Raw genomic sequence first — 27,865 nt, forward strand, 5'->3', positions numbered from 1 at the left:
CTGTGTGAGGAGCAAGTTCAATTGGCCTCTTGAATAGCATGATAGTACTGTGGTTCAGAGGAACGAGGCCCTGATCCTGTTGTTTCTCTTCAGTGCACTCGTTAGCTGTATAGGTGATCGGAACATTAGCAATTGGGGAGTGTAAGGGACAGGTGCATTGATGACACAAATTAAACCACAACAAGTGTTCTTGCACAACTACTGAGACTGAGGTCAGTGGTGGTTCACTGCACAGTAGAGACTAGAGAGTGACATTTTGTCTGGATTCCAGTGCACAGGTGCTTAAGACTATTTTCTGGTTTCTATTGTCTCTCTCTTTTCACACACACACACACACACACACACACACACACACACACACACACACACACACACACACACACACACACACACACACACACACAAATGCACACACAAATCAAATGCATACGCTCACACTCATACACAGGCGGGGACACCATTTCCTCCAGACCATCCTACAGATTTGTCACTCACAATTGTCACTGTGTATTGTAGCCAGGACACACACACACACACACACACACACACACACACACACACACACACACACACACACACACACACACACACACACACACACACACACACACACACACACATATACACACACACACACATATACACAAAAACCCATGGAATGAGTGAACGTCTCACATGGCACTCGATTGTAAAAGTGTCAATATTGCACTAAAAGCCGTTCAAATGGACAGAATCATTATGCTGCCCAATATACATTATGCTCTCATTGACATAAGTCTCCTGTCCCGTGTGTGTCTGTCTGATCTTTTAGTTAAAGCAGCTCTGCGCAGCCCCAGTGTGATCAGCTTTGCCTTAATCTGCTCCATTGATTATTCATGAAAGGCTCTGGTGTGGTGCTAATGGGGAGGAAATGCTGCACGAGTGCCGCTAATCTTTTTAAAATCCATCTCATTGTGCAACTTTAAGTTGTGTTTAGACACCACTACTGTTGATGTTGAAGCATTACCTGAGAAATTTGTTTCACTCTGAGGTGATCCCTGTTTTACGGTAATTTTACCAAAACACGAGACCGGGCAAAGTGTGGTTCATTTAATGTATTCAGGGCAAGGAAATCCAAGAAAACCGTTTAGACTAGAGGCTGTCATGGCCCGCCGCTAGTCTGCCAGTGTGTGCTTTGTTTACTGCCTGGTGTTATGAGTGACTGATGGCTGTGTGACTTGCAGCCGGTGCTGACTCAGTTTCCACCACCAGTGTGTGAGTGTTCCCTGTGTCAGTGGGAAGATCTCCACACAGCCCTGTCGCTCGCTCACTCGCTTATTGGACTATTTTTGTCTGTGCTTGAGAATGACCTCATTGAGAGTCGGAGTGGAAGTTGGGACACAAGAAACGCGCTCAGGTAGGGTGGACGAAAGATAGTTATTGGGCGTAAAACTTGTTATGTGTGAACAAAACAACAATTTAACAGAAACAGGTTTAAGAGTGTTTGCCTATTGAGGAAGTAACAGTGCAGTAATCTACCGGTATTGAGGAATGTTGAGTCAGTTACAGTAATTAACGTGTCTAATAACGTGTCTCTTGTTTCAGACATTGTGCCGGGGAAAAACGTGCCAGGCCTAAGAGCTTAGGCCTCTCCACAGGTGAGTGTGTCACTTCACTGTCTTTACGTACTTTGCAATATGCTAGACTGTAATAATCTGAGTGTAAATTTAGCCTAGAGAGTGTAAAAATCTCTAGCCTCTCTGTTTCACGGTCTTTCTACAATCTACAGTATCTCCCTGTCTCTACAACTATTTGTCGCTCTATTTCTTTGGGAATCACACTGAATGGGCCTTTTGAATCTCTTTCCTCGGTGCCCTTGTTAAATAAACATTCTCATCACACTTTCATAACAGCTCATGTTTACACCAACTGGCTATTTGTAAGAAGTTTACAACTCAATTTAGGCCGTATGAATTACACTGTAGTGTTACCCTGTGTGTGTGTGTGTGTGTGTGTGTGTGTGTGTGTGTGTGTGTGTGTGCGTGTGTGCGTGCATGCTTGCGTGCGTGCGCGCATGTGTGCATACTACATGTGTGCATGTGTATGGGTTGTTTATTTGTATCCTGTACCATGCTACAGCTATTAAAAAACAGGCTCCATTCCAGGACACATCTTCCCTACACACAACATAACAGCATTTTTAATAATCTTTAATGAGCTTATGCCACAAGTTTAAAGAACTGTCAGAACACGGTGCTTTGCCAATGGTTCCCTTGATTGTGCCCCTTGGGATGTGCCCCTGTAAACCACCCCAACCCTGCTATGAACCAAATGCCCCGTGCTTTTAAAAGAAGTAAAACACACGTCGTTGTGTAAATCCCTCCTGTGCGAAATTCAACGGGAATGTCTACTGCCCTTTGAGCCAGGATAAAGTTTGGCTTTGAAACGTCCTGAGACTCCTGGAAAAGTTTCAGCTGGACCGGAACACACCGTGTCGAGGGAGAGGGGAGGAGGGGAGGGAGGCAGCCCCATAATATCCAGGTTTAATAGAGTAATAATGAGGCTATGTTATGTTTGATCAGAACCTCCCTGTTATGAGGTCTGAGAGACACTCTGCAGAGAGCTCCGCTGCGCCCAAAGTGTTTTGATTTCAGCCCAGCAGTAAGGCTGATGGTTCTCAGTGTACTGTGGAGCATTGCAGATGGTTGGTTCATTTAGCTTAACTCACATTTGTAGGCTCTCAGGGTTATAAATGGATACATTAACAATTATGTTACTGTGTACAAAACATTTGCAAATATAATTAAAACTAGACTAAAAAGCAATTAATATTTCATAATTTACCACTGCGCTTGAAAACAGCCTGATTTATGGATGAGCCATTTTGGCATTTGTACATTTTGGTCAAAACATTCAAATAACGGCACATTGCTCTTAGAATATATCACTTTATCACAGGATCTTTCAGACTCTGGGAGATCTCCCTGCACGCCTCGTCCAAGTTCCAATCCCACTAGAAGCTTATGTCCGGCCTTTGCTATTTCTCTCTACCCCTGCTGTTTAACCCATTTTAGCGTCAGGTCAGGTCAGGTCAGGTCAGAATTGGTTAAATAAAAGTAAATGGAGTGTGCATTGTCCCTTATCATAATGCTGTATGTATTTATCTATTAGGCCTAAAAAAAAAAAACTTTGGTTTCCGATTGGCTGTCATTTTTGGGCTGAGTAGGTAGGGAATTTATTTTATTTTATTTTTTTATTTTATTTTTCGTGGGAAAGTTGGGTAGCAAGGAATTTATTTTATTTTATTATTATTTTTCGTGGGAAGGATGGGTAGAGAGGATTTTTTTTAAACTTTTTTTTTTCCTACGGCAATGATGGATAGGCTTCTTTTTTAATAACTTCAATATTTGCCTGAAATACCATATTTTAAATAATGAATGGTTCAAGTACACATAACACTACGTCTACATGCCTACAGCTAAACATTTGAAAACTTTGAATAGAATGTCCACACACTGGTTGAATACTTAATACGCATGTTTCATGATAAATTATTTTTATGTGATGTATTCCCATGCTTTTTGTTCTTGCTTAATGTAAATCGCTCTGGATTAAGAGCGTCTGATAAATGCCTAAATTGTAAATTGTACTGTCTTACAGTAACTAGAAGGCTCTGACAGTAATGAAATGCACAGTCACGTCAAACTGCTGCCCCTCCTCCTGCCTGCAACTCAGTTCATTTGAACTGTGGAATCATGGCAGGTCTAAGACTACATTTGCAAGCCCCCTATTTTATTTAGTTGCGCCTGTGTTTTGGGGTGGCATGAATCTTTCATGCTTGTAAACATTGTGAAATCACGTGTACTTCATTTATTGGCCATCCAGTTTTAGGTAACGGTGGTGTCAGCAACAACCCACCTAACGTAAAACAACCTCTGCTTTCCAGCTCATGTTTTGACATAAAAAGTTAGAACGTGTTGCTGGCATCAACATAGCTATAGTGCTAGTTATTAAAAGACAAAAACATAGCTAACGTTAGCCCCATATATGATATGTGCCCTCTCCTCTCCCTACGCCCATTCATGTTTTGACATAAAAAGTTAGAACGTGTTGCTGGCATCAACATAGCTATAGTGCTAGTTATTAAAAGACAAAAACATAGCTAACGTTAGCCCCATATGTGCCCTCTCCTCTCCCTACGCTCATTCTGTAGCTCCGAGCACATATATGGGGCTAAGCTAACGTTAGCTAACGTTCTGACGGGGTAGAAGCATGAGCCGAATGGGTTTCCTCCTCCTCGCATCTCAGGGCTATAGATACCGAAAGTCAAACATGCCCAGCACGCACCCAGCCTGGGCGCCTAGAGGCTCCAGGGTGGGGGGGGGAGAGTATGTCGGCTGAGATGATAGTCCATTTATCCGCTCGGTCGTGTCTCCCTTCTGCGGACTTAAACAGACACCGGCACGGTTTCACCTCCTTAATTATGTCTTCAAATGTTTTTGTACTCAATCGTATGATCTGTGGCGGTGCTTTGCACGGGCAGTGGACAGTCACAGACTCCATGCTGTATGTTGTCACTGTTGTGTTGTGCGTCTCCTCGCGATGACGCATTCCAAAACATTTGCGCACGTGATATTTTAGACGAAAGAAAACTTTATTTTGACTTCGCGCGTCCCAATGGTCTCATCAAAGATAATTTTAATTTTAATAAAGACCTTTTGGGTCTTACTCGGTCGCATTCTGAGCTTATTTTTTATTTATTATTTTTTTCCACCAAATGCCAATAAAATAATATGAGTCGCGCATATTTAATAGAGTCGGTCGGCAACCGGAAACCAAAGTTTTTTTTTATTAGGCCTTACACTGATTCACCCATTTCATTTCCCCAGATATCATGTGTGACGAGACAGATAAAGGTCCACCTGTACAGATGCACAGCCTCCGAGAGTTTGAACAGGTAGGAACATGTCTTTATGTCTAGCTCATCATACTATGCTACAGTGCTACCAAATGTGCCGCTGTGGAGTTATATATCAAAGGGTTTGACGCTATATTATAAAATTAAAAAAAAGTCAGATCAATAGGCAGACAGTACAGCAGACAGTATTTAAAGAACACAAGCAAGGCAAAAAAAGTCAGATCAATAGGCAGACAGTGACATTGATTTACAATAGTTGTAGAATGTGTTTATTTAATGAACACAAACAAGGCTTTGGTTGGTATTGTTAACTTAGCAGCCCGCTATGTGTGAGCCAGTAGAGAAGAGCTGTCCAGGCCTGTCCCGGCTCTTTGGTAATGACTAGCTAGGCGTGTTTGGGGTGATGTGATGATGATGTGGCAACTGAACTATACACGCCATCCCCTGACGCTTCTCCCCAATCCCTATCTTTTCACATTTGTTACATCATTGTACTTCCCTCTGCACAAATCCCTGCATGACAGTGACAAAATGGTTGTAAAGTCAAACACTCACACTGCCTCTCAAAATCACACATATGGACGGAGAGAGAGAGGGGGGGGGGTGGACATACATGACTATGATGAAGATGTAGAAGAGGAATAGCTACATAATGAAACACATGCACAGCCTCTCGCTCATGCTTTTTAAAATCCAAAACTTTGCATGTTAAAGCGATGCAGCTGTATATACTATGTCTGGTGTCGTTTTTAAATTGTGGGGAGAGAGAGAGTAAGACAAGCATGAGAGTGCAAGCGAGATGAGAGATGGAGAGCGAGGGAGAAAACGAGCAAAGCAATGGTGGAAGAATGAAGGCTGGTTTCCACCTCTCTGGTCCTGTGCCAAGGTAATGGTTTCTGGGAGCTGTGCCAGGTGCATTATGGTTCTGATATCACTCTGGTGCTTGCTTCAATTACCATGCCCCCTTTATGAAGGACAGGGCGACATGGGGAGGGAGGCAGCTCGGTAATTCAATTGGGGAGGCGAGTAGGAAGGTGTGTATGTGTGTGTGTGTGTGTGTGTGTGTGGGGGGGGGGATTGTAATAAAGCCGGCTCAAAGTTAAGTGTTGGAGTTTGCAGGAAAAAGGTGGGATAAACAACTTAAAGGTAAAATGGAACACGTTTTGTTATATCAAATGGAACGGGTCGGGATATGGAAAGTATTCCTCAGTATCCCACATGAGCTCAGCACTGCATAATGTGCGGGACATAGAACAAAGACCCGGCTTCTCTTTCTCAGTCAAACTGATATTTTGATTCTTGGGGAGTGAAACCTTACACTTCAGTGGAAGTATTTCCACGGCTTTGCACCTCAATGTCCAGCTTGCCATTTGAATCCTGCATTTGTATATAGAATGACACTGCCCATAGACGTGATGAGATTATGAACATGCCATGCTTCTGTCCCACAGAGCTATAACTAGGTCCTGAAATGCACTATGAACTAAATCTATAGTCTGCAATCCACCATTAGGTATTTAATGTGCTACCAAAGAAAGACAGATTCTTAAGGTCCCTGCAAACGGCTGCATTTTTCAGATTTTTTGCTGCGTTTGTCCGCCGTTTTTCAGAAAAACAGCAGCAGTTTGCAATGACCTTATAAGTGAGTAAAAATGACTCAAAAAGTGTGTAAAAATGCACCTTCAAGCATGTAATAGTTAATTTCTCCAAGCTATTCTGACCAGATGGAACCTTTAGTAGTGTGTTTCATCTGCAGGGGGAATTCATACCATATATTATTCGGCTGACCCGACTTTGAGCTGATGACTGGTGCCAACACACGACAAATTGGAATATGACTGAGAGTTTGAAAAGGACGCAGGGTGGGAATTGAAGCATGTCGCTGGTTTCTTGGACTCTCCACTACGATGTCTGAAGAAACCACAGAGCCGAGCTGGCTCAGGATATTACAATGAATCATCAAGGAAATATCGGCAACTGTGCATAATTAAGGGAATAAAATCTCACTACACGGCATGTTTTGTTCATTAGCATCTTGGTTGTGGAGGGGTGAGGCGTGTGAGTTTTGGACATAAGAGGCGCTGCAGTAAGACACTGGCAGGGCCATGTTAGATTCTTTCTGGAGGCTGTGGCAGGCAGCGGACGGCCCGCCTTTGAAGTGTGCTTGCGACTGGTGGGGGTGGGGGGGGGGGGGGGTGAGTCATGTTTTGCACTTGCAGATAGAGAAACCCACCCAGACTGGGAGAGAACCCAGAGACTGCATGACTGGAGGAGAAAGAGATGGTTGTTGTGTGTTTCAACTGGTGCGATGCAATGATGTAGCCTATACACACTACACTGTGTTACTGCTTCATAATTTTTTTTTATATCCATACGTGCCAGCTTTTTACAGAAACAGCACATTTTGGCCACAAATGATATAATATGTAGTTATAATAGTATATCATTTGTGGGCAAAATGTTGTTTTGATTACCTTTATAGTCTGTTGTTATTAAGGAGGGGAGGTTCCATAGCATTGCAGTATGTATTAGGCCAGGTATCAGACTTCCATTTATACCAGATTGGAGACGGGCTGGATGATATTTTCCTAGATTTACCTACAGCTCTCAAACTGATCCACTAACACATGCTTATGACATAACACGTTATTCCTGTCTGCCTCATTCTGCTGGTTCATGTCCATCCATCGTTCATTCATTGTCCTGGTAGTTTTGTACAGTTTATCTGACAGTGGTAGTGTTATGTACACATTTCAGACTGCTCCTCTCATCTTAATAGAGCAGTCTGGATTATTGAATCCAGGTTATGGTTTTTGTGTGTGTGTGTGTATGTGTGTGTGTATGTGTGTGTGTGTGTGTGTGTGTGTGTGTGTGTGAGATCCTGTGGGATCCTGTGGGTATGTGAAATTTTGTGTGTGTGTGTGTGTGTACTGTATGAGTGCGTCGTACAGTGTGTTCCCTTTCCATATTTTATGTCAGTTTAAAGGCTCAATTTTCTCTCATGCTCACTGGATGAAACATGAACCTGCCATTTAGTGGAAGATTTAAGGCACATTTGACTTCAAGTCATGATACAGAGAAACCCTTTGGCATGGAAGTACCTTAGGGTCATAATAAAAGATTTATCCAAAGACACAAGCTGCATCACCCTTCATTTATGAAATATACACCTTTTTCAAAATGGCCGCCGACAATAACCCACTATTACACCATACCCCATATCTTTGCTTCTGTTAGAGCTATAATAATAATATTGGTGCCAAAGTATACATTTTTAGGGTCAAGGAATCCAATTAAATAGATTTCAAGAATTAAAAACCCAATAGTTTTCTCGTTACCATGACAACGGGGGTAAAATATGCACTTTTAATTCAAAAAAATACGTTTTAACAGGGTAACTTTACCCCCCCTCACCCACTAAAACTTTCATTTAGTTTCCTCTTTGGCATGGAAGTACCTTAGGGTCATAGGAAAAGATTTATCCAAAGACACAAGCTGCATCACCTTTCATTTCTGAATTATACACCTTTTTCAAAATGGCCGCCACCATTTACAGCAATACAGCATAGCCCCTATCTTTGCTTCTGTTAGAGCTATAATAATAATATTGGTGCCAAAGTATACATTTTTAGGGTCAAGGAATCCAATTAAATAGATTTCAAGACCAACAAATCCAATTGTTTTCTCATTACCATGACAACGGGGGTAAAATATGCACATTTCATTCAAAACAATACGTTTTAACAGGGTAACTTTACCCCCCTTATCCACTAAAACCTTCATTTAGTATCCTCTTTGGCATGGAAGTACCTTAGGGTCATAGGAAAAGATGTATCCAAAGACACAAGCTGCATCACCTTTCATTTCTGAATTATACACCTTTTTCAAAATGGCCGCCACCATTTACAGCAATACAGCATAGCCCCTATCTTTGCTTCTGTTAGAGCTATAATAATAATATTGATGTCAAATTGTACATTTTTGGAGCCAAGTAATCAAATTCAATAGGTTTCAAGGCAAAATAAATAAATACAAATAAAACAATCTCATTACCATAACAGGGGTAAAATATGCCATTTCATTCGAAAATATATGTTTTAATAGGTTAACTTTCCAACCCTCACCCCTAAAACTTTTATTTAGTTTTCCCTTTGGCATGGAAGCGCCTTAGGGCAATTGGAAAAGATTTATCCAAAGAGACAGGTTGCATCACCCTTCATTTACGAAATATACACATTTTCAAAATGGCCGCCACCATTTACAACAATACAGCAGATCTAATATCTTTGCTTCAGTTTGCTCATTTCCACTCATCATCATACATCATCAGCCAATCAGCTGAGCACATTCCGTGCTCATACATACACACGTACACACAAAGCTGTTCATATAGGAGTGGCGCTCAAAAAAACAATGTTTTTCTCATCACCATCACAATTGTGGTAAAATATGCACATAATTAATCAAATAAGTCTCAACAAGGTGACATTAAATTTCCCCCAGCATTGCACAATACAGCGGTTTCCTGCTGAGTACCATGGCCTCAGATTTGAAGATGCTGATCCTCTTCCTATGGCCACCAAACACTCGACAACAATCTAATCCAGTGAGAGTTGAAGGTCTCGGACCGAATGTGCCATCAGGACCACATAATCTGCATAAAGCAGTGAAGCAACCCTTAGCTCCCCGAAGCGTATACCCTCTCCTCCACGGCTGCGTCTCGAGATCCTGTCCATGAATATCACAAACAGGATAGGTGACAATGCGCAGCCTTGGTGGAGGCCAACCCCCAGTCCCCACCACAAACAAATCTGACTTACTGCCCCACACACGGATACAGCTCTCGCTTTGGGTGTACAGAAATTGAATGGCCCTCAACAAGGACCCCCTCACCCCATATTCCTGCACCCTGCATCCACAAAACACATGTAGACCGGATAACATACTCCCAGGCCTTTTCCAGGATCTGTGCAAGAGTGAAGAGCTGGTCAGTTATTCCACGACAAGGATGGAATCCACCTTGCTCCTCTTGAATCTGAGGTTTGACTATCGGCCAGACCCTCCTTTCCAGTACCTTGGTGTAAACTTTGTCAGGGAGACTGAGCAATGAGATACCTCTAAAATTGGCACACACCCTTTGGTCCCCTTTCTTAAAGAATGGCACAACTGCAGTCTGCCACTCTTTAGGCACAGTACCAGACTTCCGCGCAATATTGAAAAGATCCATCCATCCATCTTCAACCGCTTATCCGTAGTCGGGTCACGGGGGCAACAGCCCACCAGAGAGCTACAGACTTCCCTCTCCAGAGCAACATTAGTAACTTCCAAGTGTTCCAAGGCCAATGAATGGCTGTGAATGAATGGATCTCCTCCCAGTGGGACGTGCATCGAGGACCTCCCTATAGGGAGACGCCCAAAAGGCATCCTAACCAGATGCCCGAACCACCTAAGATGGCTCCTTTCCAGGCGAATAAGCATCGACTCTACTCTGAGTCTCTCGCGTGACTGAACTTCTCACCCTATCTGTCCCTATGTTGAAAAGATGTGTCAAGTGTCAACCAATCCCCTCAACACCCAGAGCCTTCAGCATTTCTCGACAGATCTCACCAACCTCTGGGGCTTTGCCACTGTGGAGTTGCCTAACTGGCTGCTTCCCGTCAGGCCTGCAACTGCCTGAGTCTCCCGGGATAACATATACTGACCATAACTGTTATGGTCAGCCCATAATTAGCACAGAAGTCCAATAAAAAGCCACCACTCGGGTTCAGATCAGGGAGATCATTCCTCCCAATCACGCCACTCCCAAGTGTCTGTCATTGCCCACATGTGCGTTGAAGACCCCCAGTAAGACTACGGAATCCCCCACAAGAAGTGCCCCATACAGGGCCCCATGTAAGGCACCTTGAAAATGCTGCATGCAGAGGCAGCTATACATGGCTCTCTGCAGATACTTGTCTCGTATACATTATGTGAATAGGATTTGCAACCCCATTGTCAGGGTATTGACCCTATGTACACTTTGAAGTTTACCATCATAGCTTTAACAGAAGCAAAGAATAAAGATCCATACCTTTGCTTCTGCTGTATTACTTCAAATGGTGGTGGCCATTTTTAAATGCATAATTTCAGAAATGAAGTGTTCTTATTTGTCTCTTTGAATAATGTCTTTCTTATTGCCCTATAAGGTACTTCCATACCAAAAGTAAAAGTAAATAATGTATTTTTTTAAATTAAATTTGCATATTTGTCCACCCGCTGTCATGGTAATTAGTGATTATTTATTTTTTGCATTGAAAACTACTCAATTTAATTCCTTTGTTGAAACCAATATTATAGCTCTAACAGAATTATATGAGCTATGTTGTATTGCTGTAAATGGCGGCAGACATTTTTAAAAATGCATATATTTCAGAAATGAAGAGTGATCTTATTTGTCTCTTCGAATAATTTCTTTGCATGTTACTTCCATGCCAAATGGAAAACTAAGTACAAGTTTTAGGGTGGTGGGGAGGGGGTGGAGGTTACCCTGTTAAAGCAGGTTTCTTCTAATGAAATGATCATATTTTACCCCTGTTGTCATGGTAATGAGAAAACGTATTGGATTTTTTTGTCTTGAAACCTATTTAATTGGATTCCTTGACCCCATAAATGTACACTTTGACACCAATTTCATCATTTTAGCTCTAACAGAAACAAAGATATGGGCTATGCTGTATATGGCGGCGGCCATTTTTAAAAACACATGTATTTCAGAAATGAAGAGTGATGTTATTTGTCTCTTTGGATAATGTCATTTCTATGACCCTAAGGTACTTCCATGCAAGAGGTAAAACTGAATTAAAGTTTTAGGGGGTGAGGGGGTGGAAAGTTACACTGTTAAAACGTATTTTCTTATTTACATTTGCAAATTTTAGCCCTATTGTCATGGTAACAAGAAAACATTTGGGGTTTTTAGACTTGAAATTGATTTATTGGATTCCTTGACCCCAAAAATGTACACTTTGACATAAATATTATTATTATAGCTCTAACAGAAGCAAAGATATGGGCTATGCTGTATTGCTGTAAATGGTGGCGGCCATTTTGAAAAACGTGTATATTTCAGAAATGAAAGGTGATGCAGCTTGTGTCTTTGGATGAATCTTTTCCTATGACCCTAAGGTACTTCCATGCCAAAGTGAAAACTAAATGAAGGTTTTAGCAGGTGAGGGGTGTAAAGTTACCCTGTTAAAATTATTTTTTTAATGAAATTTGCATATTTTACCCCTGTTGTCATGGTAACGAGAAAATGATTGGGTTTTTTGCCTTGAAATCTATATATTTGGATTACTTGGCCCCAAAAATGTATACTTTGACATCAATTTTATTATTATAGCTTTAACAGAAGCAAAGATAGGGGCTATGCTGTATTGCTGTAAATGGTGGCGGCCATTTTGAAAAATGTGTATATTTCAGAAATGAAAGGTGATGCAGCTTGTGTCTTTGGATAAATCTTTTCCTATGACCCTAAGGTACTTCCATGCCAAAGAGGAAACTAAATGAAAGTTTTAGTGGGTGAGGGGGGGTAAAGTTACCCTGTTAAAACGTATTTTTTCGAATGAAATGTGCATATTTGACCCCCGTTGTCATGGTATCGAGAAAACTATTGGATTTTTTTGTCTTGAAATCTATTTAATTGGATTCCTTGACCTTAAAAATGTATACTTTGGCACCAATATTATTATTATAGCTCTAACAGAAGCAAAGATACGGGCTATGCTGTATTGCTGTAAATGGTGGCGGCCATTTTGAAAAAGGTGTATAATTCAGAAATGAAAGGTGATGCAGCTTGTGTCTTTGGATAAATCTTTTCCTATGACCCTAAGGTAGTTCCATGCCAAAGCAGTTCTCTGTATCATGACTTGAAGTTAACGGCAAAAAAATCGGCCTTAAATCTTCCACTAATTTCAGCGTTTGTAACTGTCAAACATTCCCATTCTGCAATCCTCCTGAGGTTTTATATAGATATATATATACCGGTGTGTGTGTGTGTGTGTGTGTGTATATATATATATATATATATATATATATATATATATACCGGTGTATATATATATATATATAATATATCATATATATATCAAAATAGTCTTTCTGCCTTTATTAGTTCATTGTAGAAATTGAAAGCACATGGTCGTCTATAAATGTGAACTCTAACCAACCACAGAGACATGACATATACGTGGAAGGATTGAAAAAGGGTGTGTGTGTGTGTGTGTGGTGTGTGTGTGTGTGTGTGTGTGTGTGTGTGGTGTGTGTGTGTGTGTGTGTGTGTGTGTGTGTGTTGGGGGGGGGGGGGGATCAGCCATTAAAACCTCAGGACAAATTAGGGTTGTTAATCTGTTATTTTGCCCCCGGTCTCAGTGTTCACTACTACAAAGCCACATGCACTAAGAAAGGTCTGTCAAAGTTGGATTACCATTTCACAGTGGCAGTAATAGTCCAGGATTCCTGTTGAACACACGCTATACCCTAATACCCACACACATACTGTAGAAAAACACCAATCCAACAGCCAGTTGGTTTGACTTTGAAATGAAGAATATATAATCAAATATAACATATAATCAATCTAATCATGTTTTTGTTCTCCTAGTTTTGCTCATACTTTCAAAAATAGATCATAGTTCTGCACGTGTGCATGCGTGTGTGTGCTTACCAAGCTGTTCAAAGCTCATCACAGTAAAATCCTCAGTGTTCATTTAAATCAGCAGTGTATAGTCTTTATCTTATTTATTTAGTTTTTATCACAATAGGATAGACAAGGTAATATTACCAAATAAGCAGATCATTTCAACACGGCACAGTTTTGTCTCCCCTCCCATTAACCAGTGTTAAAAAACAGTATAGCACACACTGTATACTCATATACTCAGGGTTTAATTAATGGAGAATTGTACTATGCAAGCTGGCTTCTCCAGCTCTGTGCACAGTGTGCAGTAATGCTTTAAACATAGCAATAGCCATATTGGGTAAAGGGAGCTCACAGTAATTTATGATTACCCTCACTCAAACACTATTTATCTGTCCAGCCAGCCCTCCAGATAATACATGATATGAACTCGAAGATAACCCTCAGGTTGAAAAGTTTAACAATGGGATGGATAGGCAGAACACTGGTGTCATGCATTGAAAATAGGGCATACTAGCAGTGGTGGCCATTTTGTGACAAAATATGATGGGGGGGCTGGGGGGGGCATTTAATTATATGATAGGCCTGCTATATTTAATAGCTAACCCTTTGTTTTGTGGTTTTCATTTTTCTTCTTCTCACATAATCAAAGGTTTTATGACTCATGATTCACCAGGATCCTGGATGGCTTAATTCTACGCTTATTGTCTTGTGAGCACCGCGCTCTGACCTGTGATGCGTTACCAGTTTAAAGCATCATAGAATAGCAGAAGGGTCGCACACACCAAGGGCTCATTTTCAACAGATTTATTTTCTACTCAATCAGGACAGACGTTTTGGCTTTCCAGCCTTCATCAGTTCATATTGATAGCTTGTCCTTGGTGTGTGTCTCGTATTCCTTAATTCTAGGCTTAAAATAATTGATTGATAAATCTTTTTGGAAATCTCTATGGGACAGTTGGAGTATTTTGAGTGGAACCACACAAGCGTCTATATTGTGCCGAGTCTGTCATTTGTATCTGGTCACAGAGAGTTGAAAAGTGTTCGACTGTGGCTGGGAGTTTGTATGAGCATTTTTAGAGTGCCATGAGTTTTCGGCCGGTGGACACACGGCTATAGGGAATCGGGATGTAATAGTGTTTGTCTTGCCCTGTTTCCCACCTGATGGAGATCAAGTACTGTAGATCGAAATGTTGTCAATAAAGAAAGTATTTTGTACCTATATGGTGTGTGGGCTCCAATGCTCCATCCATCATCTACTGAAGTGTCTTTAGGCCAGCACCCAGCCTGTCCATGTGCGTATTCTACGTCTGCTTTCCCTGTTTCCCACTCATCATTCTGTGGTAGTTACCAAGGCGGCTTTGAGTTACCAAGGGAGTCGACCTAACTGGCCCCTGGTCACCACGACCTTGTTTCCTTAATTTTTACGAGTCAAATAAAACAAATTGGGTTTGTGGTTTTGATCACAAATATATTATTGTAGGGAATCATACTAAGTCATTTTTATGGGTATTGAGTTCTCTGTTCAATGTCGTAAAAATAAATAAAAAATAAATGAAATTAATTACTTATTCCAGCCTATATTTGTTTGGTGGATTTAGTCTCAGTCTCAGATCATTCTTTTGGATTATTGAGGGTTTATTTTATGGAGTTCTCCAGGGCTGAACATGATGTCGTCGTCCAGGCTGATGGATCTGATTACTGCATGCAGAAGCTTCTGGTTTCACTGGAGCAGCACACACACACACACACACACACACACACACACACACACACACACACACACACACACACACACACACACACACACACACACACACACACACTGACACACACACACACACACACACACACACACACACACACACACACACGTCACACACACGTCACACACAGACAGACAGACAGGCCGACCGACCGATCAATACATCAGCTCAGCTTTCAGCTCATCCCCCGCCATATCCGTCCTAATGTTGTAACTAGAGTTAGCTGCAGCCTGATCCCTGTTTCTCTCCCTTTCTCTCTCTCTCTCTCTCTCTCGCGCACGCACGCACGCACACACGCACACACACACACACACACGTTCTTGTTCAATTTCAACAAGAATGAAAGGCATCTAAAATGCTTTTTTTAAATCACATTTCCCCGGAAATCTGTCACACACACACACACACACACACACGTCACACACACACTCTCACACACACACACACACACACACACACACACACACACACACACACACACACACACACACATTCTTGTTCAATTTCAACAAGAATGAAAGGCATCTAAAATGCTTTTTTTAAATCACATTTCCCCGGAAATCTGTGGTATTTGGACACAGAACTGAGACACTCATACACATGCACGCACGCACACACACACTTCTGTTTTTTCCTATGTTTTAAATCCATAGCAGTAAAAAAAAAAATATATATAATACAGTATACCGGTATATATATATTTTTTTTATTTTTATTATCGTTTTAACCACATAAACATTAGCATTTTGAATATTCTGCAAAAATAACAGATTTACAAGCTCACAACACACTGTGAGCTTGTAGATCTGCTATTTTTGTTGAAGTGATTTGTAGTGTAGAGGGTAAAAAAGAAGTGGGCCAAGAATCGACCCCTGGGGGATCCTGGTCAGTTAAAGTATATAAAGATTCAATGGTTAATCCTGCATGCAAAACCTGTGATGAAGTTTAATATGGTCCTAGAGCCTCTTGTCTGCCCAACCTCACTTGTGTGGGTGGGTCAGTTGATGTTGAGTCCAGAAAGGACTTTGGTTCAAAGCTGCACTATAGCACCACCATCTGGAGAGAAAATGAGATGGGGAGAGAGAGAGCAAGAAAGTGAGAGAAATAAGTACATACACAGAGCAGTGCCTGCTAGACTGTGTTAATTGATCCCAGGCATGAGCAATAAATCTGAGCTCCTCTTCAGCGGGTCAGAGAAGACATATTGACTTGATCATGCCGTCGGTCATGGATGATAATTGTTCACTTAATGTGTGTATGGTGGTAACCTGCTTCCACCACCCTCCTGATGGTGATGCAGTCATTATTATAGCCAGTATATCCACTGAAAGAACACACTTCTTTATGGTTTATGCGTTAACCACTTTGTGATGTCCTTGTTTTGGTCTTGTCAACAACAACCCAAAAATATCAACATTTTCAAACTGTGAAATACTGTTTGAGCTTGTAGATCTGTGCGTGTGTGTGTGTGTGTGTGTGTGTGTGTGTGTGTGTGTGTGTGTGTGTGTGTGTGTGTGTGTGTGTGTGTGTGTGTGACATGTGTGTGTCCGTACATAATGCTCCTGTCATAATGTTGACATGGCAGCGTGAAATTAGCTTTAGTGCAGCTGCAGGCCGGGCACCTCACAAGCACTTTGTATCACAGTGAAAGGGTGTGTGTGTGTGTGTGTGTGTGTGTGTGTGTGTGTGTGTGACTGTGTGTGTGACTGTGTGTGTGACTGTGTGTGTGTGTGTGTGTGTGTGAGTGAGTGAGAGTGTGTATACTTATGAACATGCCCCAGGGTTATGTATCTTGTCCATAGTGTGTTTATGGCTAGTGCATATTGTCTGTTTACGAGCATGGCATGCATACAGCATTATGCATTAATGCAAGTTTGTAGTGTTTTTTCCAGTGCCTCGCGTGTGTGTGTGTGTGTGTTCTTACTCGGGAGATATTTATGTATTGCATTTCCACATTTCCCCCCCTGAGCCCGCGGATCATATGGAAACACTTACAAACAAAAAGGCAGGAGAACAGAAAAAGTGTATTTTTATGAATCACTCTTGTACTTAGTGGCAAGCTAGATCCTGCAATTACCCGACAATAAAGCCAACCTTCTCTGCTCGGGTCAGAGGAGGCAGAGAAAACCACACTCCCTGTATCTGACCAATCTCCTCACAGAGTCTCCGGGCTGCAAATGGATGGAAAATATAGGAGAGAGTAAACATTACGGTCAGACCCGCTGATCTAATAAGACAAGAGCCATTGACTGAGCGTTAGGCCTCGCCCACTCTTGACTGACAGCACAATTGATGGCAGTTTGTTCGAGGTGGGAGAAAAACAAGGGGAAAGGGGTCAGGCGTTTTCAGATCACTGAAGCAAATGTGAATGATTAAATGTATCCTGTTGCTGTGATGTGCCAACTGTAATAACTCCCGGGCCATGTTGTGAAATATAGCACAGGACCAGAGGGCCACCGGGGGCCAACTCGGCTTGCAAGCAACTCATAGCCAATGGGTGATTTGTTCAATTCAAACATGGCAGATAGTGAGCTGGCAAATGGTTTTCCTCTCTCGTGTCTTTTGCCTAATATATATACGGTACTTACAAGGTACCGTAGATGATTTGGAATTATTTGTACACGCTAAAATATCACTCTATACTTGGCTGTTGTTGAGTTGCCCAGCCTCCATTTTATAATGACCCTGGGCATGTTGCCGGCTGGTGGCATTCATTGCTTGACGAACGAGACATAAAAACAAGAAAAACTGCAGACATTATTGTCCCAGTATGGCACCGGAGCCCTAATATCGGAACATTACAGTTCTTGAGCAGTAGCCGTATGTCAGCCTGTTAAGATGAACATGAATAATATTGTTGAAAATCCTCACTCCACATGTGTTGCATTCACAGCGCTGACAAAACTGTCCTCTCCTCGTTATTGTCTCCCCCCTAGGGGCGATGCGAACCCATTGGAGCGCTAATGAAAATCAAGTATTTGTAGCCTATCGAGCTACATGTTGCACAAATCAAAGCAAGCTTTGTTTGGGGCACGTTGTGGGGAAAAAAAACCATTGCAAGAGTATGAAAACTCTGCTGGAAAGTGGGAAAAAAAGGAAATCAAATATGAACCAGTATCATCATAAATTCTACATATTAGTGGGACAGCTGCTTGGAAATCTTTGGATCGTCCTCCACATAACGTATCGTAAGAGCTGGCACGGGGAATCGTTCTCTATTGAAAACACCTAGTCATTAGGACAGGAAATTGAATTGAGATTTTTATGGGGTTCTTTTTGTATCTCTTCACTCTGGCTCCTCCAGCCTTCAGTAGGTGTGTTTCCCATCAGCCTGGTTGGTTGTTGTAACATATTACCCACGGACTGACTGATGGTCTCCATATGTTATTGTTTTATAGAGTCGCTCCACAGGCTGGTAATGACCAGATCTGTCTGTAATCAAAGACATCTCTCTATCATTCTCTCTGGCTCTATCTGACTCTCTCTCTCTCCCTCTCTCTCTCTCTCTCTCTCTCTCTCTCTCTCTCCCTGTCTCTCTGTCTCTCTCTGTATGTGCCGAGGATAAGTTACATAGGGTTGTGAAAGGGCGACATGTGCACTGCAGGCCTAGCAATAGACAGACATAACCTCCCCTCCCCTCCCTGCCTCCCCTCCCCTTCCCTCCGCCTGCCCGCCCTCACATACCAGAGAAAACGGACCCGCTTGCCAGAAAACAGGATAGAAAGATCCCAACTTGGAACCCGTACATATATGGCCATGTGTCATCATTTAGTTTCCAACGAGGGGTTCCTGGAAGTGGCGCATTAGAATGGGGTGTTGAAACTGAGAGTTTTGTTGGGGACAGGTGCTTCTATTCGTGAGCCTGTGAGACTTATTTGTGATTGAGGGAGCCTTTAAATGGAATAATTGCTATCGGGGTGTGTGCGAGTGTGTGTGCGAGTGTGTGTGCGAGTGTGTGTGTGTGTGTGTTGGTGGAAGAACAGGAGCACAGAGGAGAGACTCCCGATTTTCATCAGCCTCTCTTACTCACCTCTCCCTCTCACCTCTGCTACGAGAGAACTTCCCTTCTTCCCTGCGCCATCCCTTGTCCTCACTCTCGTATTGTCCCCCTGGGCTCCACAATATACTGTATGTCCATGCCACCAAGAAACCCCCCCCCCACACACACACGCACACCCGCACGCACACACACACACACACACACACACACACACACACACACACACACACACACACACACACACACACACACACACACACAGTGGGACAGAGACACACAGACACGCACGCACTGAGACAGAGACAGAGACAGACACACACGCACATGCGCTCACGCACGAACGCACACACAAACTAATGTCATTAGATTGTTGAACAATCCATTGTGGGTCTCTTTGTTTCCCAGTCAGAGCCATCTCGCTGAGGTCATGATAGGTAATAAGGCCTCTGACAGTGAGGGTCCACAGCCCCTGCTGGGAGAGACTTAAGTGGCATGAGATCATGTTTTTTACATAAGCCTCTCCCTGGACCGGGCGGCGTGTCCAGGGACGGAGATTGCCTGCGAGTCTGTGGAATGGCAGTAATCCTCCGTTTTAAAACATATCAAGAGTTGTTCCCCTTTCTCTTTTCAAACGGTTTCGGCCCAAGTGCCCTCTCCTCTCCAACCCCTGTGAAAACACTTTCATTGCCAGTGAAACATTAGAATTGAACCATCAAACTCCCTGTTAAAGGCGCTGCTGCTGCAGTCCCCCGCTGTGGGACGCTGAGAAGGACTGGGGTACTTATGGCAGCGTCCTGGAAGAACCTCGCATCTCCAGCGCTTTGCCTGGTTTTTATTGTAATTCACAGCTGACGTGGTCCCCTCACGTCAGCTCCACCTCCACCACTACGGAAAGTTCAGAACGTTTTACTTAAAACTTAAACAGGTTTACATTATAAAACCCCAAACAACAAACAAACAACAACAAAAGCCATGAGAAGGAGCAGCCACATTTTTTCAAATGTGGAAAAGCCTTTTATTTTTTTCTATTTTGTTTAAGATACAAGCTTTCTTCAGCACCCAGTCGACTGGCAGGTAACTAACAAACCCACAACCTTGACTCTCTCCTGGCTCAAATCCTGGGACCGTGCCGCGCCAGTGTTGAGTAATGCTGTTAGTAAATACCAGGCCAATTATCGCTAACGAGGGCCTAATTGGATCCAGATGAACATTTATTGAATTTGTCAGAGAAAAAGGTAGAGTGGGAGATAGCTAATGAAGTACAGCCGGGGGCCCGGAGCGCTGCAATGGCTGAATGCATAATTCACCTGGCAAGGCTGCAGTGTTTTGTGATGTTTGTGGCTTTTATTCAATTATATGATACACTGGACAGACAGCACATGAAAAAAAAGAAGAAAATACAATAGGCTTTATAAACCTGAGGGGGAAAATTCTCCAAATCGCCAACCGCTTTTGCAGCAGGACAGAATCGATAAAAAAGCACACGCCGCAGCCTCTTAAGATCGTATACAGTCCATAATCGTTAAAAACAAATTCTTGGCGCTGCACTGAGGTAGTGGGCGGTGTCCCCCCCTCGGTGCACATGAGGCGCTCCTTCCAAATAGTTTCTCAACCCTGAAATCCGAAACATCCAAAGCCTTCACGCCATTCAAAGCCACCAAGTGTCGAGCTGATGTCCCAGCCTTCCCCTCTGTCTTTAACCCAAATTATACGTCGGCCTGTTTCATATACAGAGTCTAATTGTTGCTTTGACAGCGGACCATCGGGGGTTATGCAAACTGACTCCATGGCAGTGGATGCGGTTCATGCGCACGCGTAGCCTACAGTATAGGCACACATACTGTACAGTACGGGTGCTTACAGTCACACGCCACAGCCATTACGTAACAGGAGGGACATTTGTGATACGATACAACAGAGACCCATACTAGAACGTTGTCTTTGTTTAATTTATCAAATGGGTCTCTATTTCCCCTTTTCTTAATAATCTCCCCTCAAAGCCCGTCTGTCATAAACATTTACTCATTACTCAAACCAAGTTTCAAAGTGCTAGCAATAAGAACACTTATAAGAAATCTTCATGCAAGGTTATACAGTAAATGAGTTCTGAACAGATGTGAAAAATCATTTTGTGAAAGGAGTATTTTATGGGGGAACAGTGATTTAAAAACAATGTACTGAATTTGCCATCCTAATGCTTTCAGTCTGTCTATCCAACCCACAGTCCCACAACGGCTCCAATTGCAAAAGAACAACCTTTGGTTCCCATCCTCCTAGCCTATAGTCATTCAACTCTCCAATTTCTAACCAATTTAGTATATCATTGTGTGGCAACTGTATCATAAAGTCAATAAAATGCTTGAACTATAAGCACGAACTGCCCACTCCACTCTTTGTTTTTATGACCCACTGCATGCACAGGATGCTTTCGCTCTGCAATTGTCACGTGTGCTGAATGTACCGTGTACTGTATGCATGTGTGTGTGTGTGTGTGTGTGTGTGTGTGTGTGTGTGTGTGTGTAGCGTCGCGCATGTGTGCACACGTGTGTGCGTGTGTATGAGCCACCAGCAGGCACACCACATAATATGTGCTTGTGCATGGATCATCGCATAACTAGTAACTACATATGATTGTGTTTTGTCTATGCAGGTCGTGTGCATAATTCTACAGATGTTGTCTTTATGGAAAATAAAGACGCTAACAGCAGAGCCAAAGCGGCTCCGGAGCACCAATGTGTAGTCTAGGCCAGGGGTTCAAATCACTGCGGTGCATCCGGCTTGGAGGATCTTTGTCACTGCTCATATGGGCTGCAGGGCGCCACCTGTCAGCTGGGAATGTTTAGTGGGAGAGTGGGAGGAAGGCTCTACGTGTCCTCCCAGTGGGCACTCTCACTGGCAGGTGAGCCACTAGGGACAAGCAGTTCCAAAGAATTCCTCCCGACATTAATTGGCATTAACGACTAAATTGGGGAGAAAGAAATCACACTAGTGTGAAGTGAGGGCGGGTGCTCTTATCATCATACATCATCGGCGTCCTCACTTTTCTGTCCTCGCTTTTAAGCCCTCAGCCAATCAAATCATCACTACAGGGTACACACAAATCTGGGCATAGGAGGGGCTAGCTAGCGCCCCCACAAAAAAAGAAAAAGAGTCATTCAACTCTCCAATTTCTCTCTCTCTTCGCTCCCCTCTCTCTGCTATGCTTCTCTCTCTCTTCCCATTCCTGTCTCCGTCCCCCTAGCACCCATTCCTTGCTCCGTCCCCCTAGCACCCATTCCTTGCTCCGTCCCCCTAGCACCCATTCCTTGCTCCGTCCCCCTAGCACCCATTCCTTGCTCCGTCCCCCTAGCACCCATTCCTTGCTCCGTCCCCCTAGCACCCATTCCTGACGTCCATCTCCCACTGCTGCCCCCCCCCCACCTCCCTCATGCCCAATTTATGCTCCGCCGTGTGACACGCTTGTGGTGCGCCGTGAGCATATATACCGTAGATTAGCTACTCCTGGCATCACTTCATCCACCTCCCCTTTAATGTCCAGCCCTCTACCACCTCTACTTCACCCTATACACCCCCCACCCTCACCCCCCCTCTACCACCTCTACTTCACCCTATACACCCTCACCCCCACCCCCGCCCACCCAGCCTAGGTCCCATTATACAGTTGCTTCTCATCCTGCCAGCTGATGGTTCAGTGAAGTGGGGCCCTCGGGCTCCCTTTCCTGTACAAGTGATCCAGTGTACAAACACACACACGCACACACACACACACACACACAATAAGGCTTATTTCCAGGAAAAAACACACATCACCCCCACACATCCAAACACACTGAGACTTTCTGCACATACAAATATGGAATATGCAATTGACGCATGCACAATGGCGTGTGCAAGCAGTTAGTTGAGAGCATGCGCACCTCCAAATGTACCCCCCCCCCCCCGATCCCCTCCTCTGAAGTCACATCTGCAGATGTTCATCCATGCACACACTCACATTGGTCACGGTCTACAGGCACGTTGGTTTTAGCTTGATAAACATGCTGTTCCGTCCATAGTCAGTGTGCTTCTGGATTTAAAATTTCGAGGAAATAAGGATTTTCTTTTTTAGTTTTTAATTATTATTTTCAGGCCCTGGAGTCATGACATCCACCCAGCACATCGATCACATATAACAGATTTTGTTAGCAAATTCAACCCTGGTTATTCTGTAGTTCAATCCTGGTTATTCTGTAGTTCAACTCTGGTTATTCTGTAGTTCAACCCTGGTTATTCTGTAGTTCAACCCTGGTTATTCTGTAGTTCAACACGTGAAAAGTCACTCATTGAGCTTACATGAAGTTTATATTTATGCGAGTTCATGGTTCAAGGTTTTTACTAAAAATTACTTTACTAAAATCAGCACGACTCAATCTAAATGGGGTATTCATGAATGGTGATTTATACTTAGGTGCGAACCAGTGTAACGCAATGAAAACAGCAGATCTACAAGCTCACAGTAGGTCACGCTGCAATGCGTTGTGAGCTTGTAGACCAGCTATTTTTGGTACACAACCCTGGCGTGCAATCACATGTAATCACCAGGTTTTAACACTAAATTCAGAGTGGAGTCTTATTTCCATTTTCTAAAGATGTGAGTTGTTGCGAACAAATAAACAGTGTCTAATTTGCGACCTGTCCGTCGTTCCGTCAATCACGCCACCATATATGGCCATCAGTCCCTCACGTCTCGTGACACGTCACGCGACCATATATGGCCGTCAGTCCCTCATGCCTCGTGACACGTCACGCGACCATATATGGCCGTCAGTCCCTCATGCCTCGTGCCACGTCACGCCACCATATATGGCTTTCAGTCCCTCATGCCTTGTGACACGCTCCATATATGGCCGTCTCCATATATGAAGATCACGACACTGACCTCATCAAACCCTGGATAACCATACATGGAGAAGACTGGATCACTTGGATCTGCATATATGGAGCCGGCCAGCAACTCTACATCTGACCTCAAACCTCAAACCCTAGATCTCCAGATATGGAGCTGACCTGTTCTGACATTCCATTAACTCGCCCTCAGGGCATCTTACTGGTATGCTACTATGTCAATTATCATACCATCATATCAACATAACAGTTTATATGCTAATATGTGGGATGGTTTAAAGGCATTTTTGATTTGTCCTATAATAAGGCCTACCTATCTTATCTTACAACAGTAAGTACATGATGTGGCCTATAGTATTAGTAGGGCCTACCTATACCTTATAACAGTAAGTACATGATGTGGCCTATAGTATTAGTAGGGCCTATCTATACCTTACAACAGTAAGTACATGATGTGGCCTATAGTATTAGTAGGGCCTACCTATACCTTACAACAGTAAGTACATGATGTGGCCTATAGTATTAGTAGGGCCTACCTATACCTTACAACAGTAAGTACATGATGTGGCCTATAGTATTAGTAGGGCCTACCTATACCTTATAACAGTAAGTACATGATGTGGCCTATAGTATTAGTAGGGCCTATCTATACCTTACAACAGTAAGTACATGATGTGGCCTATAGTATTAGTAGGGCCTACCTATACCTTACAACAGTAAGTACATGATGTGGCCTATAGTATTAGTAGGGCCTATCTATACCTTACAACAGTAAGTACATGATGTGGCCTATAGTATTAGTAGGGCCTACCTATACCTTACAACAGTAAGTACATGATGTGGCCTATAGTATTAGTAGGGCCTACCTATACCTTACAACAGTAAGTAAATGGCTCAGTCAGTAATGTTACTACCATCAGCACAGGCTAATGATTTGCCAGAATGAATTGAGAATCCATTTAAATGTTGGCATCATGGCCCAGGCGGTGGCGTAACCGTCTGGGCACCCGACTGGTAATCCAGTTGCAGTGTGCCGCGGGCTCGACTCCCGAGCCCGACACGGCCTTTACTGCATGTCATCCCCCATCTCTCTCCCATTTCCTGTCAGCCTACTGTCTGTCCCTTAAAAAAAAACAATAAAAAAAAAAGGCGTAAGCCGCAAAAAATATCAAAAAAAATAAAAATAAATGTTGGCATCATGATGGCCCACATGTTGAAAAAAATAGCTAAAAGACACTAACTGGCTTCTGTAATACTGCCATCTGTTGGATGTGTTGTGCGTTGCATAACCTAATGCCAGTCTTGTCAATGGGGATCATACACTGTATGTTACAGCGATGTGGAGATAGACCATCGTCATCCATCTTCCTGTCATTATTGTAGACTCAATGTAATGTGGGTGCGCCTACGCACATGTTTTTGGGCTTGCCTTTATGTACGTACGTAAGGAACATAGACCTTGTAAGCTCTCTCTCTACTCTCTCACACACACACACACACGCACGCACACACACACACACACACACGCATGCGTGTACGTACGTACGCACGCATGCACAAACATGCACGCGCACACACACACACACACACACACACACACACACACACACACACACACACAAATGCACGACATGTTGAGGCCTTTTGCGGTCCAAGTCGTTCTCTTGTTTGTCAGCTGGGCTTCATTCACAAAACCTTTCTCTGCCGGCAGCGTTTCCTCTGTTTTCTATTTGGGCTATTAAAAAAAGAGAAAGAACACTAACTTTGTTCTGAAGGTCTGTGTTTGTTTTTTCTGAACTGTCTGCTCTCTTTCTCTCCCCGTACGGCAAAAATGAATCCAAGCGAAGAGGCAGAAATTCGGGGATAGATTGGGTTACACGACTTCCCAGAGACAAAAGTGGCCTGTATGGCAGGGTCGGCCATGACAGTTGGCAGTCGCCTGGGCTCGGAGGAGAACCTGATACCATAATTTAGACCCGCCATAAACATAGAGAAATGAGAGACAGACTCTCTCCCTGACTCTGAAATATAACCATGGGAAAACTGGGCACTGGCCGCAAAAGTGCTGCACCCGCCATAACATGAAATACATGTTTTTATGATTAGACGCAACGTGTTTATCATTGCTTACAAAAACCCATGGAAAGTATTCAGTTGGCCCTCAGCACTGTGTGTGTGTGTGTGTGTGTGTGTGTGTGTGTGTGTGTGTGTGTGTGTGTGTGTGTGTGTGTGTGTGTGTGTGTGTGTGTGTGTGTGTGTGACGTGTGTGTGTGTGTGTGTGTGTGTGTGTGTGTGTGTGTGTGTGTGTGTGTGCTCGTGTGCATGCGTGCGTGCACCGTGCGTGAGATGTGACATTTGGGAAGAGTCATTAGAACAGGTACCAGTTCCTGCTCAGGAGATGATTTGGTAATGCCTCTTGGTGTATTTACATGTGGACATTACTCTCTGCTGCGCTCTCGCCATGTCGGGGTCTAGAAAGCATAGTGAGCCGAAGATGAAACAATTGTCTTAACCACATGAACCCTAGCGTGACGCGTCCCTAATATTCTGGGCATGTCACGATAGGCAAACATTCAGCGGCAAAATAGATAAATATGTCCCTATTATCAGTGGAAAGATTTAATTTAGACTAGGAAAAAAGTAAAGTCCAGACCTATGTTGGACCTCGGTCAGTGAAGTATAGAGTTAAGTGGTTAAGTATTATTTTCAAATGAAACGGACTGAGTCTGCTGTGTGTTTGCATGTGGACTCATTGATTACCTCTGTCAGTGCTGAATGAAGCAAGCACACAAGATGTGTTTAGCAGTGCACTGGCTTGTCTGTCAGCAAACCCAGAAGCACTCAAAGTCCAAGCATATGAAGTGTGTTGGCTTGACATGAATTCATTATTATTCTTCAACAGAAAGATCAGCTGGCAGATATTTGATAAGCAGGGGTCATCATGGAGCTGGACTATATGGAGAGAGGGACAATCTCAGGGTTAAATTAATACTCAGAATGTGGCTGTGTACAAGCTGCACAGAAGCAACAAGCACAACTACAAGTCTTCAGCTTCTTTTTTTTGTCTTCATGTGTGATCCTCTTCCTGCTGTCAACATAGTCTGGCAGAGACTATGTTTTGCATCCTGTCCGTCCGTCCGTCCGCCTGTCCTTCCGTCCATCTGTCTGTGTGTCCGTGTGTGTGTCTGTCTGTGAACAGCTAATCTCCGGCACCGTTGGCTTGATTGCAGGCAGCAAAACTGTGCACACACACTCCCTGGATGAACCTGAGCTGAACCTCTGCCCCAACCTTTTCACATGGGCCTTATAGCACCACCAGGAGGCAGATCTTTGCAAAACACATTTTTTGACAGTACTCCTACAGATATTGTCCAAACACCACACAAATCGGTACAAATGATCTATAGTCAATAAACGAAACGGGTCTTTCATAATATATTAATATTCTTTTCTAATTCATTCATTTAAAAAATAAAATAAAATTGCATATCTCAGATTGTAAATGTGCAAATTTTACTGTTGTAGCCTATGCAAACCCCTTTGCATTAGTATGAAATAGAGTTAGGGTTAGGATTAGTGGTTAATCACACTAAAAGATTTAATCAATTATAATAAATCAAGTAGAATTCTTTCACGTTGATGCATTG

General features: G+C 43.1%; 1 protein-coding gene across 1 annotated transcript in view; it reads left to right on the forward strand.

Moving 5' to 3' along the window:
- Positions 1–27,865, forward strand: part of pde4dip (phosphodiesterase 4D interacting protein) — a 91,428-nt gene that overhangs the window by 1,198 nt on the left and 62,365 nt on the right. The window contains exons 2-3 of the mRNA XM_083767895.1: positions 1,585–1,637; positions 4,869–4,936. Of these exons, the coding sequence (XP_083624021.1) occupies positions 1,585–1,637; positions 4,869–4,936 (121 nt within the window). The remainder of the gene's footprint in view (positions 1–1,584; positions 1,638–4,868; positions 4,937–27,865) is intronic.

Source organism: Protomyctophum parallelum, assembly GCF_964188405.1.
Source record: "Protomyctophum parallelum genome assembly, chromosome: 6".
Taxonomy (NCBI): domain Eukaryota; kingdom Metazoa; phylum Chordata; class Actinopteri; order Myctophiformes; family Myctophidae; genus Protomyctophum; species Protomyctophum parallelum.